The following is a 17,462-nucleotide window of genomic DNA, read 5'->3' as shown; positions in this document are numbered from 1 at the left end:
AAAACGCAGCTTACTTGACTGCGAACCCCCAAATTTGGAACCCCCCTCCAAACTGGTGCCAAAGTTTTGCAGTTGTCAGAAGGGTTTTGCGGCACAAACCCCATATTTTGCAACACTCCCACCCCAAACTGAGTAAATAATACATCAAATCAGGGTTCATAGTCAACACCCAAAAATCCATCTCAGTGGACAAATGACCAGATATTTATGCTGAAGTTTTTCACCCTGAGCCCTGAAGTAGGGGTGTTCACAGATAGTTGCTACGTTCAGGTCTGATTCAGAGGTCTTGTGCAACAAACCTGTTAACCCAAATGTTGCAATATGGAAAGTGATGCAAAAATGGGCTGGGAAATGTCTGGAATACTTGCTGAATGCAGCAATGCCACAATCATGCCTGACATTTATGCCACTTTAACAGTCATGCCTCACCCCAAAGAATCCTGGGAACTGCAGCTTGTCAAGGATGCTGGGAGTTGTTAGGAGACCCCTATTCCCCTCAGAGAGCTACAATTCCCAGAGTTCCTTGATGGTTAAACCACTCGGAACTGTAACTCTGTGAGAGGAATAGGGGTCTCCTAACACCTTTCAGCACACTGAACAAACCACACTTCCCATAATTCTTTGTGGGGAAGTCATAACTGTAGGCCTGCCAGCCTGCACCAAATTAACGGTTCTTAGGCAGCACTATTTTTCTAGAAAAAGAGGTGCCGGAACTCACCTTGTTCTCTTATGATGATAATGGCACCCACCTGAGAGGTGCCGGAGCTGAAAAAAAGGTGCTGTTCTTAGGGCAAAAGATAAATAAGGGTTAAAAATTAAAAGTGTGGCATAAAATTCACTTGAAGAATCGTGCTGAATCATAACAGCTGTGTGAGGGCCAAGCCGGGCTGTTGAGAAGTTAAACTCCAGTTCAACTCCCACTGAAAAATGCACAGGCTGCTCTAATGATCCCTGGGACCAATTAGAATTGCCCCTGCATGTTCCAGTGCGGAAGAGTTGAAAAGGTTACTCCTGCTTATGGCTCCATGCAGCAGCTGGGTGTCACAGCGAGGGCGAGGCAGAGAGCAGGGTCTGTATCTAGGTGAGAGTGGTGTCACGGCAAAGTTCCTGCAATGGCACACAGCTCCTGCTTAAGAACAACTTCTCACCTTTCCACTTGGACCCATCCATCTGCCAAAAATGTCAATGCAGATGTCCACACGATAACAACTCGGCAGTTCTGCACACCTCCCAGAGCGTTTCAATCTCTCCTCCCCTATCACTGTATTCTGGGGATTATCCTGACCCTCCAGAGTGCATTTGTTTTTCCATTGTGCTATTGGGAGTCCTTGCTCTGGCTTCTGCTGACAGAGCAGAGATGGAATTCAGTATCTGGAGGGCCACAGGATTCCTACCCCTGCTTTAAAGTGTCAGGATAAAATGGGAGAGATCTTTAGTGCTAACTAAACCAAATGCTTTGGAGACTGTTAGTGTGGTCTTTTGCTTCCGACAGGCTAGAGGTGAGCTTTTTCCTGAAGTTGAGAATGGAATGGCATTGCCCAGTGTCACAAATTTCCTGGGCACGTGGGAGGTGAGGGGTGATATGGGAGAAGCCATCTTTGATGTCTACATTTGGTTCCACATCTGTGTTTTGGGGTGTGATACCATATGCCTCTCACAGGCCATAACTCTTGTGAACTTTCCAACATTGGCAAGTTGAGATTGATAAGCACATTTTGTCATCTGCAACAGAGATGGGGAACCTGTGGCCCTTTGGATGCTGTTAAGAGTTCATCTCCCATGAGATCCTGCCAGCATGATCACAGGTTAGGGATGATGTTGTAATAAAACGTTATTGCCTTACATGATTCATTGTAGTGGTAGGAATTTGAGCAAGTATGGAGTTGTTTTCATTAATTAGCTGGATTTCTTTCAATGAGCTATATCTAAGCTTTGTTCCAAGAAAGCTGTGCCCGATTGTTGTTTCACACTCGGGTGCGTTATTTTTGCAAGATGGAAAGCTGCGACCCTCATTTATTTATTTATCTTTTGCTCACATTCCATCTTATAGGTTTGCCTTCTGTTGGTTGATTGCATCTCTGGTCCCATTGAGGAACTAGAGGTTGCAGGCCGGGTGAAATCCATAGGTATCTTCTTTAATTGTAAAAAGATAAGAGAGGCTCTGGAATAAACCCAGATTAAAATACAACCCAGTGAATAACCAGGTAAATTGCTCTCACATATTGATGTTGGCCAAGTACCTAATTTTTGTGAGTGTCTGGATCTGCTCGTGGTGCTTTGATATCCAGCTGAGCAGTATTTATTTATTTCTGTTTATTTAACAGAATTGGTTAAATAAACCACACATAACCTCTAAGCAGTTCGCACAGAATGATATGTGCAATACTCCTAGCTACAGAGTAATCTTGGCAAAGTAGCCTCCATGTTTTTCCTCCTTCAATGCTATTCCCCAGCCACAGGGCCTACTTGACAGCAAAGGTGTTCAGCCACAAGCCACCATTTTCAATTTCCCAGAACACTCAATAAAGGTATTGTGGGAAACTTGAATGGCACATGTGCGCATGCGCGCGCACACACACATACAGCGGAGGCTGCCATTTAAAATTGTATTATGTTGCCCATTTATTTTATTTTATTTTATTTATTTATTTTGCTTTTCTAGTATTTTATTGTTTAAAAAATTCTGGATATTTGCTAGTCAATACTTGAGCACAAATGCCTACTTGAGAGCTTATGCAACCCTCTAAGCAGCTTCTAACAGGCACCTGAAAAATCTTACAGACAAGAGAACATTCCCTCGGTTGAGAGGCTGGCAAAAGAAGTCTCTTGCTCCACACTCACTTTGATACATTTTCTTGATCAGCCTGGCCAAAGAGCTGAGCTGCAAGGCATGGCGCATACCACTTCCAGAAATCTGCCGAGGCTTGATTGCTTGCCCCTAGATATACCCAGAAAGCCAACAATGGACTATTTATGCAGTTGTGTCAGAGGTGGGCAGGCACTGTGAGTTATTACTGAATTTAATTAAGCATCTAGCACACTGTGATCCTTTGCTGGTAAATGATCAGCTTCATGCTCATACACTGAACGCTCCCTTGTCCAAACCCCTCTAGAAAGGTTTCCAACAGACTATAGCCTCCCAGGAAACCAAAGCATACCCCAAACCCCCTTATTCCTATTGCTACATCCCAACCACCACCAATTTCACTCACATCACACCAGAACCAATTTTCACCCTACTGCTTCCACAAAGGTGGCAACAATCCCCCAAATACAGAATTAGTGAAGACACATGCTACTTCTGCCCATAGCAATACATTTTCAACATTTAACCAATCCCTCCGCACTGCGTAGAAACCACATGTGACTTTTGCCAACACCTCCCTTCAACCACGGTTGATATTAGTTAACAAACTGTATTCCTGCAGATATGTATGTAGCCCACTGCCAGACAGGGCCGGAGCGTCCATTTAGGCGAACTAGGCAATTACCTAGGGCGCCAAAATGGATGGGGCACTGGCCAGGCTTGGGCGGAACAGGCTAGCAGCAGTTTCTCTGCTTTAGCGGAGAGGTGCTGCTTGCCCCCTACACACCCCCCAGCTCCTGCTAAATCAGGCTTTGGCGGGGGGCAGGGGGCGGGGTGGGCGAGCAGCAGCTCTTTGCTAAAGCGGAGAAACTGCTGCTTGCCTCTCCACCCCCCGGATCCTGCTAAAGCAGGCTGGGGGGGCCCAGAAGATGGTTCGCCTAGGGCACAAGAAGGCCTAGCACCGGTCCTCCTGCCAGATTCAGTCTGGGTTTTGCAACTGCAGCTGCTTTAACACCAGAAATGCACTTACGAGGCATCTTGAGATGGAGGGGAAGGATCCTGACTCTCCGGCTCCGGGGGAGGAGCTGGCACCAAGTCCTCTTTCTTCTGTGCAGCCAGGAAATCATGAATTGCCTTCTCTATCTGTGGCCTGAAGATGTGGTTTAGTTTTGGATCCACCACCTGAGAAATAATTCTGTCCACTCCAGCTTCCAGCACCCCCGACTGAATAACGCCATTCCGCAACTGGTTTTTGTTCATTGCTGGGTTCCATTCCTGCTTATCCAGGTGTGTAGACACAAAGTTGTCCACTTTCTGTCTCAAATTCTGGTAGGCTGGCTTGGTGTCGACATCGGCCACGCAGTCCCTGCGGAAGGCGTCAAAGAGGCCGCGGCTCTTGAGCTGCCCCACGATGAGCTGTGCATCGCCAGGGGGCAGTGAGGCCGGGTCCGTCGCTCCAGGCCCCGCCGAGCTCCCGATGCCTCCGCCCGTGCCGGGCGACGCCCCGCCCAGCTCTGCCATCCCCCCGGCACGGCCTTCCCAGCGCCGCCCAACGGGACAGCAGCGCCGCCGCCGCCCTCGCTCCCGCCAGGTGCTGCTGCAGGGGCTGATGGTGGCAACGCCGCCACTGCAGCACCCTCTGCTGATCACGCTGCGGCAGCTGTTGGTGACGTTGGCATCGCGGAGCATTTTCATGTTGCCCATTTATGTATTGTATTGCTTACTACCAATAAAAATAAAAATTGGCTGATAGTGATTGACAGTTGCCTAGAATGCCTGCTGCTGTAGCAGTAGCTCTGGGATATTGTGGGAAATTTTAAATGGCGCCTGATGTGGGGCTCCCAGGGCAGCTGTCAGCTTTCTAGGATGCCAAGGCCCCAGCAGTTGCCAGGTGTACCAGGTGCTGGTTGCAAGCCTCCGCTACAATGGGCTTGCACCTCCCACCATTAAATGCAGCCCTAGGCACTCCTGAACAATTGCAAACGGAGCGGCAGCGGTTTAAGTCATGTTCCAAATTGTGACTCTGCCTCATGCCCTGACTAGCTTATGCATGTTCAGGAATGCCTACTTGCTCATCAATTTTTGCTCTCCACCTGCAGTAGGGCTCTCTGGGGTGTGTGTGTGTGTGTGTATGGGAGGCTGTCTGGTAGCCAGCTTGTAGGTCACAAGCTGGCTACCAGTATTCTTCAAAAGGTCATGCCGCTGAAGAGACCCCTCTCATTGGTTTTATTATGTCCCAGTTTTCAGAGCACCTTACAACAGCACTTGGCAAAAAAATATGGGCCTTGTTTTGTCCGCAGCAGCCAGAGAGACACTGAAGACCAGTGTTGGAATGCAGTAGTGTTTATTTGGCCTTGTTTCAAACACTTTCCCCCAAAAGCAAGACGATTCACAGGATCTGACAACTACAAGTCATGTGTTGTTCCTTTGGGGCAGCGACAACAGGATTCCCAACCATACCAGTTTTGACCATTATTTAATTACCACCACTTCATTATTAGCAGCTTTGCTCTACAACATTTTGAAATATTCAATAAAGTTACTGTTTTGGATATTTACAATTCTGAGGTTCAGCCAGCACAAAGATGCTCATCTTCTACACTGTACAGGGCTCACCTGCCACGAAGTTATCGAAATACAGTGCTGACACCTAGAGCAAAAAGAGTGAATAGCAAGGTTGTTGCAAGAGGTCTTTGCCTTAATTTGCTGGTTCTGAAACTTCAGCAGGCAGCTTGCCAGAGAGCACAAAAGGCCCCACCAGCCAGGAGAGAGGGGTGTTGTGAGTGACATATTCCAGCAGCTCATCCATGTATTCTTGCGCTTTCTGCACTGTCTGGCGGCTTTGGGCCAGGAGAGTGCTGGGGAAGTCCTGGAAGGACCTGACCATGGAAGCGGTGGCATAAAGTTCTCCAGTGCTTTGGCCGACTTTCTGCACCTTATCCTCCAGGCTAGAAGGGAATCCTTGGATGCTGGACACCAGGGTTTGGCTAACGGTCTGCAGATGATGGATCAGGTACTGAAACATTGTCAGGGTTTGGCTTTCTACCTGTCGAGACAAGCAAGCCATTACTGACAACCCGTAGTTCCTAACAGGGACAGGCAAAAGCACCATTGCAAAGACATACCTCTAGCTGCGCCAAATCTTTGTTATCCTTTGCTTCTGGGTTTGCCTTGTTCCAGTCGATCAACATCTGGCTAAGCTTCTTTTCACCCTCATGAAAGGTCTGCCCCACACCTTGCTTCATGTATTCAATCTGGAGGGGAACGAGACACACTGGTTTAACTTTCAACAGGAACTAAGTCGTCAACATGGCCAAATTCAAATAAGCTCAGTAAAGTGTGTCCGACCACCCCCCGGACAAGTCCGTGTGTGTGGTGTCAGGAATGGCTTCCTTGGGCTTCTGATTCAAAAAGCTACATGCCACATTTAAAAAGCCAATTATATTACTATTGGGTTTTTTGTTTTTTTTCTCCAAGCCCAAATAGGAAAAATAGAGCTCATGAGATTTGTGGTTTTTTGCCCCCCCCCTTTTTGCTTACAAAAACAAATGGCAAGTGGCTGAAATTTGGGGATATTGGTTCCTACTATGCTGGTGACAATATGCTAGACCAGGGGTCAGCAAGCTTTTTCAGCAGGGGGCCAGTCCATTGTCCCTCAGACCTTGTGGGGGCGGACGGCGGACTATATTTTGAGGGGGGGAAATGAACGAATTCCTATGCCCCACAAACAACCCAGAGATGCATTTTAAATAAAAGCACACATTCCACTCATGTAAAAATATGCCGATTCCCAGACTGTCCGCGGGCTGGATTTAGAAGGCGACTGGGCCGGATCTGGCCCCTGGGCCTTAGTTTGCCTACCCATGTGCTAGTAGATTATGTAACAAGTCTACTTTCCCCAGGATAGGTTTACCCAAATGTGTTGGGACAAGGTTGAAGCGGTACCATCTATGGAACTCACTCTATGATGGATGGGGAAACTGTGGCTCTCCAGGTTGCGCTGGAGCACATCTCAACTTGTCCTTGACTATTGGGCCATGCTGGCTGGGGCTGAAGAGAGCTGAACATCTGGAGGGCCAGAGGTTTCCCATCCTTGTTCTGCCTTGCGATTTGTCACCCATCTTTTCTGGATAAGTTATCCAAGTCAGAAGAATATCGAAAGGCATCAGATGGAAACATCACTGTAAGCTTCATATGTTCAAGGGCCCTTTAAGATTTCTAAAGAGATATGTGTGTGTACGTACACAAAGCTAATGGAGCATTCCTCAGCTCAGGGATGGGGAACCCATGAATTATGAGCTTAGCCTAGTCGGGAATGATGGGAGTCCAAGAAACCACTGGAGGGGCCACAGGTTCCCCACACCCACACCTTAAGCCCCATATAAGTGCTTGCCACAAATTTGCATTTGGGAAACTCTGAAAGGGTCCAGTATCACATAACCTGGACTATGCATTCCTTGCATATAAGCTTCAAAGTTCATATAGTGCAGGTGTGGAAAACCTCTAGCTTCCCAGATGCTTGCTGAACTACAATTCCCATCAGCCCCACCAAGTCATGGCCAATAGCCATGACAGGAGTTGTAGTTCAGCAACGCCTAGAGGGCCAAATGTCCCCCCCCCAATACCATAAACTAAGCAAGGTTCCCCTTGGGAGTCAGATCATGGTCAAATTCCATTCCATTTAAAGAAAACGTGGACTCTGTTGCGGCTTTAAAATATTTGATTGCTCAGGTGCTTTTCTATAATTAAAAGGGTGATTTGCAGTGGCACAGGGTAGCCTTAAAAGGGGGATACAAAAAAGGAGAGACCAAGCTCATACCATGTGAATTATCTGCTGAAGCTGGGAGAGAGACTCGTGGATCCTTTGCCTGGCTCGTCTGATCTTCGCCACCGCGTGCAAGTAGGCCCTTTGGCGGAGTCTGCTTGAAAGGGAGCCCAAACGCACCAGATATTCCTGCTGCTCGCGCTGCTGCACAGGAACCACATTGCCGTCCTTTGCAGCTGCTGTAATCTCAGCTAAGGAAGACAGGACCACAGTGGATTCAGCAGGGGGCAGCCTTGGTGCATTACGCTCCTTTAGTAGAATCATGTGTAGCGAAGGAAAGTTGCACTGCCCATCTGAAGGGGCAACATGGCAGGGAATCTGGGGCCTTTTGGCAGGCCTGGTGTATTGCTTGCTAAGTTCACACCAGAAGGCAAGGACTGGTGCACAAAGTGTGCTTTCCAATCACTCCAGCATACAATACCGTATTCCGGTGCCTAGTGGAAAGCTACACCTTTCATAACAGTTTCTATTGTTCAGTGCAAGGCATGCAGCTGTAGATTTGGGGGAGGGGAGGGGAGTACAATGTGGGTCCCAATGATGAGGATATGAACAACACAGTACTCCCCAGATACCGTTAACTCCACAATGTCTTGCGGGCTTTTACATTTGAGGTTTCCTGTCCAAACGGAAGTCAGATGGGGAGAGACTGAAAAGCAACCCTGCTGTTCGCCTTCCCTCGCCCCAAACACCAGGCGTTGCACCAGTGCCCTGCTGCTTGAAAGAGTCAAGGGGATTCCAGCCCATTACAATTACACACTGAAACAGATTTCCAACCAGTTCGTAGAATCCAAAAATTGTAGAGTTGGAAGGGATCCTCCCCCAAGGGTCATCTAGTCCAACCCCCTGCAATGCAACAATCCTGCCTACGGTTGTCCCTGGGTGGGTTCGAACCACCAACCTTATGGCGAACAGCCAGGCACACTGACCCACTGAAAGACTGTTTCCTTCTGTATATACCTGCCTGCAGGTTGAGATCTTCAGAGGCCTTGCTGGATGCCCTACCAACTAAGGTAGTTTGTTTGATGGGAACATGAAACAGGGCCTGATCTGTGGTAACCCACCCCCCAAAGGAGGAAAGACTAGTTCCTTCTCTAGCATTTTAGGCAGGTAATGAAAACATTTCTGTTTGGAATGGCTTTTTAAAACCTCTGGCAATATATTTACATATCTGGCATTGAACTCTGTTTCTCCTTGACTTTAAAAAGTTTTAGGAAAGAGGTCGTTGATTTTTAAGTTACATACTCAGTTCTTCATCTGTTATGGGGAGATATTCATCTATCAGGTCTTCAGATCTGCCAAGCATTGCCTCAGCACCACTGACAGCTATCTGGCCCATTCTGGATTCCATAACGGTGGTCAGACTCTGGCCAATAGCAGACTTGGTCGCTTCCATGCCATCATGCACAGCTTCTTTCGTCATGCCTACAACTCCAGACAGCTTGACGCCAATGGCGTCCTTAGCGCTTGCCACTTTGGACGACACCATCTCCTTGGTGTCAGAAGCAACCTGCTAGGCAGCAAGAAACCACACGTTGTTTCCATACAAACGCTGGCCGGCAATGTAACAGAACCATGCCATTATCTTGTACATAGAAGGATAATATTTATTGAAAGTGAAAATAATAAGAGCAAGCACATGTAATCATGTGCACAGTTGGGCTGACATGTTACTTGACTAGAAAATGTTCTTGAAATAAGAAGAGAGGATGCCCAGGTGCCAATAAGGGCCATGGCAAACAGGCCTGACATTATCTGGCACTCTGGGTGGTCAGTTGATGCCCCTGATCTCTGCCTCCCTGGAGTTTGGCTCCACAGCTTACCTTATCAGCTGACATCTGAAGAATTGGCAGCTTCTCCTCCAGGGCATCCAAGCCCCGGGAAGCATACTCATTTGCTGCTGCAACTACAAAGACAGAAGATTGTTATCTTATTGCTTTCTACTACGCCAATGCGAAACCAAGTCTTCATTTTCACAAGCTTTAGCTTTCCCATCTACAAACACACCTCTTGCAGTTTTTAGAAGGTTGCAGCTTTAAGAGGCTGGCCTTATTATTCTAGTACCTTTCTGGATTTGTAAGGGCAATTTGAAAGCCTCACCCCAGGGATGGGGAGAGCTGCCATGAATGCAACTGGGATAAGTAGAGAAGGTGGGCACAGAAACCAGGGCAATGTCACCAGTTTTCAAGCACAGCTAAGAGCTCTTCGTGATGCTACACATTCATACATGCCCCACAGTGACAGAGTTACCAGTCCAGTAGCACAGAAGGATTGTATCAAGGACACAGACTACCTGAATTTCACCACTACTCAGTTGCTAGAAATGGTAGACCAGTTCTCAATTTCACTTTATTTTAAAGCATTTACTTTTCCCATGGAAAAATTCCCGTGGACACCCATGCATGCAACCATCTCACGATATAATCTGAACATGCAAACCACCTCAACTTAATAAGCAGGAAGTTACTCCATGGACATTGCACCAATAGGTATTTTTGTCCCTGGTGTTTCGCCTACACTGTTGGGGACAAGCTTGCTTAGAAGTCTGCCCTTCACTTACTCTGGGGTTCAAGTTTAGTCAGGATAGGCTGAGCAGTGCTGACCGCCACTTCTTTCAGGGTCTTCATCCCCTTCTCAGCAGCATCACAGAAAGACTTCACATAGGGGTGGCTGCCCTTGGTAGAGTTGTAGGCATTCGCAGCCATGTCATAGGCAGAGCTAACCAATGGCATGCTGGCTACCCTTCTCAAGACATTCTACACAGGGAGGAAATATTTCGTTAGAGTGTGGTACATACAACCTGTGTAGCCCTGCAAAGCCAATCTGAGCCAGGACTAGCCTACACTCGTCATTTAAAACACTTTGCACAATACAACCTGTAATAATGCATTTTGGAGGCTGTTCATGGCGTAGACTTGTTCACAGCCCATTTTCCGAACTCACCTCCTCCTGTGCAGATGCCTCCTGCACCTCCTCATGGGAAGACACATTTCCTTGACTGTTGGAAGACATAACTTGGCACTGCAACTAGCAAGAGCTGAAAAAGGAGGTCGACAGTTAATTCGCCACAGAAGAGTTGCATTGGCCTAACAAGTACTGAACAAGACAAGTCACTCTCATTTGACTTAGGAAGGCTGTCCTGTTTTGGCTCTCTTTAAGAACCCAAGTGAAACTCCTAAAACAGAAAAGTTTGCAGCTAGCAGCTCACTAAACCCATCACTACAATGCTGAAAAAGATGACACCCCGGTTCTCTCTTAAGTGGAGAGGACTATTCCCCAAATGGGAATAGGTCATTGCAACTTGGAACACTGGTCCATCTCACTTAATAGTGTCTACACCTGGGGTCACCAACCTTTTTGGGCCATTGGGCACACCTGGAACTTTGAGAACGTGCCATGGTCCCCAGTCACAAAATGGCTACTATGGGGGCATAAAACAAAATGGCTGCTGCAAAGGTGTGGCATAACACAAAATGGCTGCTGCATCTAAAACAGCAGGAGAGACAGGATCACGAAATGATCTGAATCAGCCAGTTCTAGCACCCAATGAAAAGCGGGCATATTTAAGAGAACCTATTTGATGTCAAAGAGACTGACCCATTGCAAAGAGGAACTACTAAGAAACAACAACCAACTTTCCACTGTAGATCTTTGAGGGGATTTTTACTGACATATTTCATGTGTGCCTTGCAGGAACAGGCACACTGATCCACACAGGTGCTGCAACAGGAGGCCCTGTGGTACACTGACCAGGTGTCTTTGCTCTTCCTGCCTGGAACTTCTGAGGTTCAAACTTGGGATCTTGTGCATGCCAGGCAGACTGTAGTGCTAAGTGACCATACTAAGATGTTATCACCAAGCTCCAATTAATTCAGCAAGATCTATTTTTGAATAAAGGACCACATTAGCACAAGGAAGTGCTGCAACATTACCACTTACTTATTAAGACATATTTGTCATTTCCTACATTTCTGTTTAAGTTCTCATTGCAAAAGACTGCCACTATACAGCAGTCAGAAAGAAGGCCTGGCTCTCTTGCTTTGCATCTGTAGAGCAATATACAGATATGGTTATCTGAAAGCGGAAGCTGCTGCTCTCAGCTTACTGGTACTTATATTTCCTTCCCTTCCCACAGAAATAAGCCAAAAAGGTCAACAGCCATACAGAGCCTGGCAACAAACACCTTCACAGATAGAAAGAAAATGGGACACACTTTCAAAACAATGCACTATGCACAGCTATCACAATCCCAAACCCTTTTTACTAACCCTCTTACCTGTAGGGGAAAACCACCAGAAGAACATGCTAGTCACCCATACATTTCCCCTTTTAAATAACTGTGACGATGTCCTGGAGTCAGGGTAAGGTCAAGAATGATCTTCAGAGAACCAATGAAAATAGTAGCTTTCTTTTCCCAATCAGTTAGGAATAGAAGACAGGTGGAATATGTCAAATAATGAACCCTGATAGAGGGTGAGAATGACATTGCTTCTCACCTGTGCTCTGTTTTGCCACTTCTCTATTAGTAGCAAAGCTCTTACTCAGATTTAATTCTCTCACTCTCTCTCTTTCTTTTTCAAATAAGATTTTATTAAGACATTTCATAATACGGTATAATAAAAACAAATTAACAGGGTTATTATGGTGCTAGTCCCTGCTGTTCCTAGTTTGTGTTATTGCTTTCCTAACCTATCCTGAGGGATCACCGAAAATCACAGAATATATTTGGCCCAGTTTATGATCACAACCACCTTCTTAGATGGAAAGGGAGTGATATGCCTTTTCAAAACAGAAATTATGTAAATTGGGAATAAAGCTTTAATAACCAGGATTACCTTTTTATATATTTTGTACAGGACTCCCCTGCTTTTGACAGCTTCAGGACAAACAGCACTTCAATGAATAAAACATCTGAGCATGAAAATGAAATATTAGCTTTACCTGATGAATTCCCGCCTGCCGTGCTTTAGTTAAAGAAATAAGCACCTTGCCAGAAGAAAATATGCCACCCAATCCTTCTGATCTCACGAAGGCAACAAAACACACTCCATTCCATCAGCCTGCATTCAAAATGTCCTGCTATAGCAGGATATGGGGAAGCTGTGGTCTTCCAGGTGCTGAGGGACTCCAACTCCCATCAGGCCCAGCCAGCATGGCCAATGGTTAGGGATGATGGCTGCTGGAGTCAAACAACATCTGGAGGGCCACATCCTCCCCACCCCTGCCCTAGAGTGAGAGCCCTCTTCTCATTTTCAAAGCCAGGGGATTTGAAAGTGTGGAATTCGGGGCTGGAAATCAAAGCACACTTACTATGAAGTAAACTTCACTGACTTCAGTAGGGCTTACTTCTGAGTAAACATGCTTAGGATCACAGTGTGAGAGTACTTGCACACCTTGTCTGGATGGAAGATGTTCATATTGCCACACTACATTCTGTTGTTCTATTTGGCAGGTTTGTATGCAATATGTTTTGTATTTTCTTTTCTTTTCATATTTTCTGTCTATAGTTGACTTACAACTCTGTGGCTTCCAATGCCACACGGTAGACAGTGAACTGTGTCTCATATGCGAAACAAAATAGAAAATTCTTTCCAGTAGCACCTTAGAGACCAACTGAGTTTGTTCTTGGTATGAGCTTTCGTGTGCTACTGGAAAGAATTTTCTATTTTGTTTCGACTATGGCAGACCAACACGGCTACCCACCTGTAACTGTGTCTCATATGGTACTTTCAGCCACATGATAAGCCAACTTCCATACTGCTGAGAAACTGCTAGGGCCACAGGAATGCTCATATTTTCACATGCTCAGAGACCATACATGACCAATTCTCCTTGTGACAAGAGCTACCAAGCTGCCACCAAGCAGTCACAACGTGACCAGTGCTTGTTCAAAACCACTGCTTTGTGGATGCTTCCCACTCACCAACTTTTGTGGCTGAAATTATCCATGTCGTCCAGCAGGGCAGAGCACCACTTGGGAGGCGATGCTCTGAATTCCTCTCCCTCTAGGCTTCAGGTTGTATATACGTGTAAATAAACCGTATATACTAAAGGCACCTCAGATCCCACTGTGCCTTATTTTCCCACAGGAAACACAAACCCTGGGATCTCGCCTAGCGCAGAGATAGAGGTTAACAATATTTTAACTCTTTGCAGAACCCTCTGCTGTTAGCATTCTGAACTCCCCCAATTAGCATAGCTTCCACCCTTATTTGATGGGGGATCCCAGCAAGAAGCAATAATAATAATTGTTATGCATTGCTCATCCCTTTTATACATCATCTTTGCACACTGAATAATTCCTCCCTAGAAGTGGACAGCACACCCTCTCGGTGCAGAGTGGAAAATTTCAATTGCGAAGGGTAAGCTTCCAGAAAGCTGAGGGCAAGCAAGGACAGCTGTTAAATAAAGAGCTCCTTACTGTACTGCTTTTGGCTGTACACGAGGCTGGCCTAACTTCTTGCTGAAGCAGAGACATCAAGTCAAGCAGAATACTTCTAAAATAGGTGAGAATTGAAAGGCTCTTTCTCTCTCCATTTTTGATACTTGTCTCTAGCAGTCTGTGTTTAGTCTGAGGCTCAGAGCATTTGCGGTTTGGGATTACATTTTTTTTTTAAATAAACATACACAGCTCAACCTCAGTTTTGCTGCCCCATTGTAGCCATGTAAGCAACTTTAAAAGGGGGGGGGGGTAGTTATGAATCGAAGCAAGCAAGGGCTAAGGAACCAGCTACAGGATCTGCCCTTAATTCTCCCCTCCTCTCGCAGAGTTAGGACTAGAAAAATCTACCTCACAGGGAGGTTGTGAGGAAGAAAAGCGGGAGAACCATGTACACCCTTTTGAGCTTCTTTGAGGAAAGGAGGGATGATTACTGTAACTAATAATTAGTATACAAGCAAATACATAAATATTCTTATTATGTAGCTCAGCCAATCAATCATGGGTGTTCACATCACATCACAGACTGTGTATGTCCTCCCATTTACTCTGCATCATCTAGTGCACTCTCACTTCTAATTTGGGGAGCAGCACATTATGGTAGACACCATCCATACCTATCCTGTCGTTTCTTACGAAATACTACATTTTGATGAGTTTCCCCCTAAACCAGCTGCAATCCAAACCGAGAAAAGGAACGGCCTAGCTGCGTTTTGAGCTAGTAACGTCTACTTCCAGATTCCCTAAAAGCAATCAACTTTAATGCAAGTCACGTGCACAGAGTCACTTGAGATTAAGCCCATTTTTTTGTCTTTTGCCTCCTCGTAGATAAAGAAAACAACAAAACATTGGATACTTGGGCTGAACGTTAACCTGGATTTAAAAATAAATAAATGAATAAATAAATCTGGATGCCGGTATTACTTTGTCCTCATTTTCTTAGCTGAGTAGATTTGGCAGGTTCAAGTTATTCAGCAAGGGGAAGATGGTTATCACCGATTAATTTCACTATGAATGAATGGGCACCATGGTGCTTATCTTGTATTCATTGGAGCTGTGCATAGAACTGTCACAAACTGTCCCATGGCCATTTGGTCCTACTATGTACAAAGGTAGGTCCCCCCTCCATCCAATACCCAAGTGTGTGTGCCTATTGGCCAAGTGATACACAGTTGGGGATAAGACTTCACATGCTTGATGAAGCGGCTTCTAGTGCATTAAAGCTGGCAATATATCTGTTAGTTGCCAAGATGCAACAATACTCTCTTTGTGTGTGTGTGTGTGTGTGTGTGTGTGTAACATGTAGTGACAGAAAGGCATTCTGATAGAGATCAAGGAAGTATTTTGATGGTGGAGGGTGAGGTCCGATCTTAAATTAAAAATTGAATCCAAAAGTGATCCAAACTGTACTGAAAATAATTGTAGAAGCTTAGTGCTCAGGGCTCACCATCTCTTGTGGCTAACACAATACAGTTACAGCATATCTAAAGCACATGAACAGGCCCCCCCACCGCAAGAATCCTGGGGACTCTAGTTTGTTAAGTGTACTGAGAATCACTCTTTGGATTCTACTCGCCTCAGTCTGCCTCATGGATGTGCCGGCCCTGGTAGGCTCTGTGGTGAACTGGCTGGATGGGTCTTGCATCTAGGAGGGAAGCACTTATCAGCTGGAACGCTGATAGAAAGGAAACTTAATTGAGTTATAGTTTCCACAGCAATGTAACTCTCACTCCTTGCTGTATACATTTACAATAAGGCCTTTCAAGATACTGTCAAAGCACTGGGGGATGTGACCTCCCTGCTTGGTAAACAGAGGCTAATGGAAAGCAAACAGGCTTGGTACCACTGCCCTTTTCTGATTCAAAGGCATATCGTGAATGGTTTCCTTGGGCTTTGATTGGTGTCCTTAGCGGGGTTAGAAATCCATCAAGACTTATCCATGGCCTTAGACAATCCACTCCTTTTTCAGCCTGCAGCCATGTCTATAGTATGATCATAGCTATAATGGGAGTGCAGTAACAATTGCTAAATTAATGTCCCCCAAACCAATTTACCTAGTTTGTTAGCCATCCTACCATATTTTAATCAATGGTGCTTGGTTTCATATCTATCTATCTATCTATCTATCTATCTATCTATCTATCTATCTCAGTGTTTTTCAACCACTGTTCCGCGGCACACTAGTGTGCCGCGACATGTTGCCTGGTGTGCCATGGGAAAAACTGAAAAGTAATTATAAAATACTTTCTTTGTGTTTATTTGATTCCTATTCAAGAGAATTACTTTATATATAGTCAATATAGGCACAAAGTTAATTTTTTTAACATTTTCTAATGGTGGTGTGCCTCGTGATTTTTTTCATGAAACAAGTGTGCCTTTGCCCAAAAAAGGTTGAAAAACACTGATCTATCTATCTATCTATCCATCCATGAATGAAGCAATGCATATCTGGCTATGTATCATTCCTTCTAACAGCAAACTCAACTGGAGGGTGATAACAGGCCTGTTGCCCAAAATGGGCCACTGAGGAAAAAAAGGGAAATATCAGCATGCTTGGGGGGACCCCACGGTTTGCAGAACTGCATGTTTATGATTTATTTCACAAGATTTATCTACCGCTTGATCAAACCTCAAAGCAGTTTACAAAAAGAATAAAACAATTATTTAAAACATCAAAAAATAAATAAATAAAACACTAAGCTAAAACCCAGGTTAAAGCACATGTTGACATTCTATATGTCTGGGTAGGCTTCCCTAAACGAAAATGTTTTCAGCAGACACCAAAAACAGTACATGTACAGTGAAAGCACTTGTCTGTTTTCAATAGGCAGGGAGTTCCAAATTTTGAGTGCTACCACACTAAAAAAAAAAATGATTTCTTACAAATGCAGAATGTATATTATGTGGCACTTCTTACAGAGCCAGTTCTGCAGATTGAAGTGTTTGAGGTATTTGAATAACCCACACCAAATAACACCCAGGACTGAGCACGCTCAGAATTTTTGAGTGACGATTTTGAGTGACAATTGAAAAGGAAAAACAGAGCAAGAATTTCTTTAGCTCCTTGCAACTTTTACTGCCATAAAGACCCTTCTTTGCTTTTTAGACAGCTTAGACTCAAAGGCTCTTAATGAAGCAGAAAAGCTTTTGTTGGCTGGTGACAAGGTTACATGAACTGATAATTATGTAGAGAAATGTTGCGTATATGACTCCCTATTTATCTTTCGTCCTTTGGAAGCTTTTCCTGTGACCTCGTTTTGATGAAGCCAGAGTGTGACTCTCAAGGTTTTGAGACCTTGGCAGTTGCTACTAATGTTTTGAGCCTGTTGAGCAGTTGCTTCATAGCAGGTTCTGAAAGCAGGGAAAGAGAGAGAGAAAGATTGTGTTTAATATCT

General features: G+C 45.3%; 2 protein-coding genes across 4 annotated transcripts; both read right to left on the bottom strand.

Moving 5' to 3' along the window:
* Positions 1 to 3,299: 3,299 nt before the first annotated feature.
* Positions 3,300 to 4,327, bottom strand: LOC117053739 (biorientation of chromosomes in cell division protein 1-like). The gene is made up of 2 exons (XM_033161809.1): positions 3,777 to 4,327; positions 3,300 to 3,444 (listed from the first exon to the last, which is right to left on the bottom strand). Exon 1 carries the CDS (start codon positions 4,325 to 4,327, stop codon positions 3,833 to 3,835), a length of 495 nt encoding a protein of 164 aa, XP_033017700.1. The 3' UTR covers positions 3,300 to 3,444; positions 3,777 to 3,832.
* A 919-nt stretch (positions 4,328 to 5,246) lies between these two features.
* LOC117053737 (perilipin-3-like) lies at positions 5,247 to 11,996 on the bottom strand. Of its 3 annotated transcripts, none has more exons than XM_033161805.1 (8): positions 11,905 to 11,996; positions 10,572 to 10,665; positions 10,189 to 10,384; positions 9,452 to 9,534; positions 8,874 to 9,138; positions 7,626 to 7,822; positions 5,932 to 6,060; positions 5,247 to 5,852 (listed from the first exon to the last, which is right to left on the bottom strand). In XM_033161805.1, exons 2-8 carry the CDS (start codon positions 10,638 to 10,640, stop codon positions 5,505 to 5,507), a joined length of 1,287 nt encoding a protein of 428 aa, XP_033017696.1. In that variant the 5' UTR covers positions 10,641 to 10,665; positions 11,905 to 11,996; the 3' UTR covers positions 5,247 to 5,504. The 3 variants fall into 3 exon arrangements, with proteins under 3 accessions (XP_033017696.1, XP_033017697.1, XP_033017695.1); XM_033161806.1 differs by lacking the exon at positions 11,905 to 11,996 and adding an exon at positions 11,568 to 11,640; XM_033161804.1 differs by lacking the exon at positions 11,905 to 11,996 and adding an exon at positions 11,379 to 11,505.
* Between the last annotated feature and the right edge of the window lie 5,466 nt (positions 11,997 to 17,462).

The sequence above is a fragment of the Lacerta agilis genome, chromosome 10 (genome assembly GCF_009819535.1).
Source record: "Lacerta agilis isolate rLacAgi1 chromosome 10, rLacAgi1.pri, whole genome shotgun sequence".
In the NCBI taxonomy this organism is placed as follows: domain Eukaryota; kingdom Metazoa; phylum Chordata; class Lepidosauria; order Squamata; family Lacertidae; genus Lacerta; species Lacerta agilis.
This window is presented reverse-complemented; position numbering and strand designations above follow the sequence as displayed.

Bases quoted from the DNA above. Each gene is read 5' to 3' on its own strand.
- LOC117053737 (XM_033161805.1), bottom strand. From the start codon at position 10,640: ATGTCTTCCAACAGTCAAGGAAATGTGTCTTCCCATGAGGAGGTGCAG. The intron at 7,823-8,873 runs GTATGTAACTTA...TGTCTTCCTTAG, and splicing joins CATAACAGATGAAGAACTGA to CTGAGATTACAGCAGCTGCA. The intron at 5,853-5,931 runs GTATGTCTTTGC...TTGTCTCGACAG, and splicing joins AAGATTTGGCGCAGCTAGAG to GTAGAAAGCCAAACCCTGAC.
- LOC117053739 (XM_033161809.1), bottom strand. From the start codon at position 4,327: ATGGCAGAGCTGGGCGGGGCGTCGCCCGGCACGGGCGGAGGCATCGGG.